Source organism: Brachyistius frenatus, unplaced genomic scaffold (genome assembly GCF_029030835.1).
Source record: "Brachyistius frenatus isolate BFR_SWC_R1_liver_20210118 unplaced genomic scaffold, ASM2903083v1 Contig_403, whole genome shotgun sequence".
In the NCBI taxonomy this organism is placed as follows: domain Eukaryota; kingdom Metazoa; phylum Chordata; class Actinopteri; family Embiotocidae; genus Brachyistius; species Brachyistius frenatus.
The window spans coordinates 22128-28711 of NW_027211002.1; the positions used below are offsets into that span (position 1 = coordinate 22128).

At 48.2% G+C, this 6584-nt stretch overlaps 1 protein-coding gene across 2 annotated transcripts; it reads right to left on the reverse strand.

Moving 5' to 3' along the window:
* Positions 1 to 140: 140 nt before the first annotated feature.
* pomt1 (protein-O-mannosyltransferase 1) lies at positions 141 to 5288 on the reverse strand. Of its 2 annotated transcripts, XM_069724973.1 has the most exons (20): positions 5075 to 5288; positions 4825 to 4931; positions 4684 to 4734; positions 4541 to 4565; positions 4372 to 4493; positions 4183 to 4291; positions 4034 to 4093; positions 3812 to 3905; positions 3429 to 3584; positions 3155 to 3285; positions 2965 to 3060; positions 2798 to 2890; positions 2379 to 2475; positions 2031 to 2123; positions 1814 to 1925; positions 1620 to 1717; positions 1384 to 1497; positions 1142 to 1268; positions 597 to 774; positions 141 to 495 (listed from the first exon to the last, which is right to left on the reverse strand). In XM_069724973.1, exons 1-20 carry the CDS (start codon positions 5185 to 5187, stop codon positions 321 to 323), a joined length of 2151 nt encoding a protein of 716 aa, XP_069581074.1. In that variant the 5' UTR covers positions 5188 to 5288; the 3' UTR covers positions 141 to 320. The 2 variants fall into 2 exon arrangements, with proteins under 2 accessions (XP_069581074.1, XP_069581073.1); XM_069724972.1 differs by lacking the exons at positions 4183 to 4291; positions 4372 to 4493; positions 4541 to 4565; positions 4825 to 4931; positions 5075 to 5288 and having other exon boundaries at positions 4684 to 4707.
* Between the last annotated feature and the right edge of the window lie 1296 nt (positions 5289 to 6584).

Sequence of the window (6584 nt, forward strand, 5' to 3'; positions counted from 1 at the left end):
TGATTTTAGTTTTATTTATTCATCAATAGTTCAATCTGTTATAAATATGTTTGAAATACAAAAAGTATATATATTTGATCACCTGATCAACATGATGCAGTTCAACAAGAAGTCAGTTGGATGTCAGAATAAAAGCACACTTTAAATTTTCAGGTTTTCTTTTATTTTGAAGTCAGTCTGGCAGCAGACATGTTTGTGTCACCTGTCAATCATTGTTTACATCATCAGTGGGCGGGGATTCAGTCAAGAGTGAAGCTCCTCCCCCAACATGACATCACAGACAGCTGACAGTGTGTTCAGGTGCACAGACCCTCTGATCTCTACCGGCGGCGGTACAGGATGTCCCAGGTGTCCCTCCACCTCAGCTCCTGCAGCTGATTGGCTGACAGCTCGGGGCTGCCGTAGGTCAAAGGGCAGAAGGTCCGATAGGACAGAAAGACGGACAGCAGAACGGCCGCCACACACACCTGGAGCGCACGGCGGTGTGTCCCACTGCTGCGGAGACACACAGAGGCGGTGTTGCTACGGTGACACAGAGGTGGTGTTGCTACGGTGACTCACAGCGAGACATTTAAAAATGATGAAGGTGTGTGTACCTGAGCAGGTGAGTGTGTGTGTGCTCCAGCAGGGCGGGGCTCAGCAGGTGCAGGTAGACGAGGGCCGGCAGGTAGTGATACAGGAAGAGAGTTTTGTCCATCAGCAGGAAGGGAACAAAGTTCACAAACCAGCCACCGACACACACACACCCCAGACACACAAACTGATCCCACACACCTGCACACACACACACACACACACACACACACACACACACACACACACACACACACACACACACACACACACACACACACACACACACACACACAATTACATGTCAGAATGGAGCATCTGTCTGCAACAATCTTTGTTGCTGCTGCAGGTTCAGACCAAGTGTGTGTGTTTGTGTGTGTGTGTGTGTGTGTGTGTGTGTGTGTGTGTGTGTGTGTGTGTGTGTGTGTGTGTGTGTGTGTGTGTGTGTTTGTTTGTGTGTGTGTGTGTTGTGTGTGTGTGTGTGTTTGTGTGTGTGTGTGTGTGTGTGTGTGTGTGTGTTGTGTGTGTGTGTTTGTGTGCGTTTGTGTGTGTGTGTGTGTGTGTGTACCATCGGGGAGGTCTTTGAAGCCCCGCCTCCTCCTCAGCAGGTAGACAGCTGCAAGCAGCTGATAGGCCAGCAGGCTGAGGTTGGCCACGCCCCATGACACTGGGTTACCAATCAGATGGATCTGAGCCTGAAACACAAAGACAGATGTCCAATCAGAGCGCAGAGCAGGACGGACTGCGTTACAGTGTGTTTTGTGTGTGTGTGTGTTACAGCGTGTTACAGTGTGTGTGCGTGTGTGTTACGTTGGTGGAGGTGTGCAGCCAGTATGCGATGTTGGTTTCCATGGTGATCCACTCCATGGGGGCGGAGCTGTATTTGTGTTCCGACTCTTCCTGTTTCACCATCAGCATCTTCCACTGCCGTGACATCACAACATGACATCACTCTACTGCCATGGCAACTGTCCTGTTTTCTTTTGAAATTTCACTGCTTCCTGTTTGCGATCTGATTGGACCGTGACGTGATGATGCGTTAGTACCTGTAGCTCCAAGAATTTGGCCCAGAAGGAGATTTTTCTGTTGATGTCGATGTGAGTCGGAGAGTGAAGCTCCGCCTCCCGCTCCTTCTGCTCCTGACCTGTGGTGATGCATCATGGGACATTGTGACATCACTTCAGTAACGCTGCAAGACTTCATCATTTAGTGTTCATAGTGCTGAGGTCAGAGGTCGTACTGGTTCCGTATCGGTGCTCCTCCACCGTCCAACCCAAAAGAGATCTGAAGTGTTTCTCTGCAACGACCTCCAGCTGACGGAAACCCCAATCAGGAAGAGACGCCCCGCTCAGCTGGACACAGAGAGACAGAGACATACAGGGAGACAGTGAGACAGACAGGTTATCGTGTCGTTGCTCAGCTCGGGTGTATCATATGAGGTCACTTCCTGTCAGCACCTTGAGGACGGCTGAGGTGTTGACGTGAACCAATCGGACTTCAGACAGGATCGTCTTCCACACATCAGACTCCGCCTCCTTGTTGGCGATATCCTGAACACACACACACACACACACACACACACACACACACACACACACACACACACACACACACACACACACACACACACACATCCTCTTGCTTTATCCATGTTGTGTTCCTGACCTGCAGTTCCTCCGGTGGACACCAGGGGTCACTCAGCCCTGATGAGGGTCTGATGTTTACATGAACAAACACGGAACCAAGATGGTTCCTGGATCAGAACCGGGACTGTCCGGTCCAGAGATAAATACATGAAGACTCACCACCCTCCACAGGTTCTGTGTTGCCATGGAAACATTGAAGTCGACATAACCGGACACTTCCTGTGCGTGAGGACTCATCGGAGCGGCGACGTCATGACTGAAACACCCAGAGGACACAAATCAGAGACTACAGCTGCCAGGGTGCATTTCACTCAGCCAATCACAGAGCTGCACAGCAAGAGGCCATTCAGCTATCTAACTAGCTAACTAACTAACACATCGACAAACTAACTAGCTAACTAATTAACTTGCTAACTAACTAACAAACTACTCAAGTGATTAACTAGCTAGCTAACTGACATCAGATTGGATTAACTAACTAGCTAACTAACTAGCTAATTAACTAGGATCACACCCTCCAGCTTGTCAGATGTCAGACTGTTCTTGAAGGCAGCGCAGCAATCAGGTGACCCATTTACCTGTTGAGGAAGCGTGAGGTCATCCCGTGCACCAGCTGGATGACATCACCATGACGGACAGGTTGAGGAGGACGGCCCACCACCAGCTCCTGTCTGCCAGAGAAACACAGACACATGAGACGGGGACTACGTCTCCCAGCATGCCTTGAGGCAGACAGGTAACCTACCTGCTGGGGTCTTTGATGATCCACCAGTTGTTGACGTCCTTGAAGGGATAACAGGTGACCTGCTGCTGGTGAGAGCTGCCCCGCCCATTTTCATACCTGAACATAGCAACAGGAAACAGGAAGTGGCGTAAGTCAAACTCACACCGAGAGGCTTCTGATTGGCTGCTGTGTCCATGTGAACTAGCAGCACCTGATTGGGTAGTTGGCTTTGTGTGAGTGGAGCCAGCAGGGGATTGGCTGGGAGGCGGAGCTTCTTAAAGTCACTTGACTGCCATAGGCTACTTCCAGGGGCTGACCCTGAGTGATCCTGGAGAGACCGCCCTGAGGACCGCAGCCAATCAGTCATCAATACATCAATTAATACATCAGCCAATCAGTCAACGTGTGTTTCCGTGTGTGTGTGTGTGTGTGTGTGTGTGTGTGTGTGTGTGTGTGTGTGTGTGTGTGTGTGTGTGTGTGTGTACCTGCAGACTGGCCTGGAAGGCGGAGCTCATCAGCTGGTCATGTGGTCCGCTGCGGTTCAGGAGACTCAGATGAACGTAGAACCAGAACACGTAGAGCAGAACAGGAACCACCAACAGACACACAAGTCTACACACACACTGCACACACACACTCAGCTGCGCGCGCGCACACACACACACACACACACACACACACACACACACACACACACACACACACACACACACACACACACACACACAGAGTTTCAGTGATCTGGTCCAGGATGCGTTCAGGGACACTGAGAGATCAGATGTCACAGTGTTCCTGAACGCACCACTCGCACAACAACAGGTACCTTAGCAGACCTTTCTGAGCGCGCTCAGTACGAAGCTGCACTCACATGACTGACAGTCTGGTCTCCAATCAGGCTCCAGGTGTGCAGAGAGGCCACACCCAGCAGCAGCAGGTAGGAGAACACGCCCATGTACTTCACCCTGACACGAAACACGTTGAAACACGTTGAAACACGTTGAAACACGTTGAAACACGTTGAAACACGTTGAAACACGCTGATGTCTGCCGTTCCTCCAGAACACGGACCAACCACAGAGCAGGTTCTCACCCGATGGCCGCGGAGCAGGAGACACCTGAGAGGAGGAGCCAGCCGTACCTGGGCCAGGAGCTGAGGGGGAGGAGCCAAACTGCTGTCAGACTACCAATTGATTGATGTTCTACAAAATAAAAAGTCAATGAGGAGCAGGTGAGCTCCACCTGTAGGGGGCGTGGTGGAAACGCAGGTAGGAGACGAAAGCCAGCAGCACGAAGAAGATGAGCACCGCCTCCAGCAGCATGAAGCGCGACTGGACGATCAGAGAGTTCTCTGGAACCACAGAGACGGAGGGTCAGCTGGGCCTCACCACCTTCACGAGGAGACAGCGTGGTGCCCGGGTGGAGACTCACCCAGCAGCAGCAGCAGAGCGGCGCCCAGAGCCGACAGGTGAGAGAACCGCAGCTCCAGAGTCAACAGGTAGACCAGAGGAACACACAGAGCTCCACATAGAGCCGGCAGCACCCTGTGACACAAAACAAACACACTCACACTGACTGTGACACAAAACAAACACACTCACACACACTCACACTGCTGGGGTACTCTGTGACACAAAACAAACACACTCACACTGCTGGGGTACTCTGTGACACAAAACAAACACACTCACACTGCTGGGGTACTCTCCACTCTGGTTTGTTTAAAGTGGCATCTGTTCTCACCTGCTCCAATTCTGTTCCACACAAAGTTCCCGTCGAACCCTCCAAGGTACGCTGTAACAACAAGAACAGGAACATGTTGGAACACGTCTGACGGAAACAAACACACCTGCAGTCCAACATGCTGTCGTCATAGTAACGGACCTCCGAGGGCCAGGACCATGTGACCGAGCGGCGGCCCGCTGTCGTCGATGAAGAACACCCGCTTCATGTAGAGGGACACGAACTGGCCGTAGTAGAGCTCATCAAACCTGAACACACACACACACACACACACACACACACACACACACACACACACACACACACACACACACACACACACACACACACACACACACAGTCAGAGGAGTCTGATGCCAGCTGCCCAGGTGGACCAAACAAACACACTCACACCACGGCCTTTGGGTAGCTCAGCTGGCTCAGTCGGGTCCAGAAGGCCAGCAGGGAGACCAGAACCAGGACCAGGTCCACCTGGGCCGTCACCACCAGGGGGAGCTGCAACATCGCTGACGGCCTGCAGGGGGCAGGGAACACAACCTTAACTCCATCTCCAAAATAAAATAACTTCACATGACAGGAAGTGGTTCTCCGGCCACACAAAGAACCGCCAGGTCAGGTTCTACTACAGCCTCAGAGTCTGTCTGAACATATTTAGAACACGTCTTTCTGAACATATTTAGAACACGTCTGTCTGAACATATTTAGAACGTCTTTCTGAACATATTTAGAACACGTCTTTCTGAACATATTTAGAACACGTCTTTCTGAACATATTTAGAACACGTGTCTGAACATATTTAGAACGTCTTTCTGAACATATTTAGAACACGTCTGTCTGAACATATTTAGAACGTCTTTCTGAACATATTTAGAACGTCTTTCTGAACATATTTAGAACACGTCTGTCTGAACATATTTAGAACACGTCTGTCTGAACATATTTAGAACACGTCTTTCTGAACATATTTAGAACACGTCTGCCTGAACATATTTAGAACGTCTTTCTGAACATATTTAGAACACGTCTTTCTGAACATATTTAGAACACGTCTGTCTGAACATATTTAGAACGTCTGTCTGAACATATTTAGAACGTCTTTCTGAACATATTTACGTCTTTCTGAACATATTTAGAACACGTCTGTCTGAACATATTTAGAACGTCTTTCTGAACATATTTAGAACGTCTTTCTGAACATATTTAGAACACGTCTGTCTGAACATATTTAGAACGTCTTTCTGAACATATTTAGAACGTCTTTCTGAACATATTTAGAACACGTCTTTCTGAACATATTTAGAACGTCTTTCTGAACATATTTAGAACACGTCTTTCTGAACATATTTAGAACGTCTTTCTGAACATATTTAGAACACGTCTGTCTGAACATATTTAGAACACGTCTTTCTGAACATATTTAGAACACGTCTTTCTGAACATATTTAGAACACGTCTGTCTGAACATATTTAGAACACGTCTTTCTGAACATATTTAGAACACGTCTTTCTGAACATATTTAGAACATCTGTCTGAACATATTTAGAACGTCTGTCTGAACATATTTAGAACGTCTGTCTGAACATATTTAGAACGTCTTTCTGAACATATTTAGAACACGTCTGTCTGAACATATTTAGAACACGTCTTTCTGAACATATTTAGAACACGTCTGCCTGAACATATTTAGAACACGTCTTTCTGAACATATTTAGAACACGTCTTTCTGAACATATTTAGAACACGTCTGTCTGAACATATTTAGAACACGTCTGTCTGAACATATTTAGAACACGTCTGTCTGAACATATTTAGAACGTCTTTCTGAACATATTTAGAACACGTCTTTCTGAACATATTTGAACATATTTAGAACACGTCTGTCTGAACATATTTAGAACA

Coding starts and splice junctions, on each gene's coding strand:
- pomt1 (XM_069724973.1), bottom strand. CDS start 5,187: ATGTTGCAGCTCCCCCTGGTGGTGACGGCCCAGGTGGACCTGGTCCTG. Junction 4,735..4,824: donor CATGGTCCTGGCCCTCGGAG/GTCCGTTACTAT, acceptor TTGTTGTTACAG/CGTACCTTGGAGGGTTCGAC. Junction 4,494..4,540: donor CCCAGCAGTGTGAGTGTGTG/TGAGTGTGTTTG, acceptor TGTGTTTGTTTT/GTGTCACAGGGTGCTGCCGG.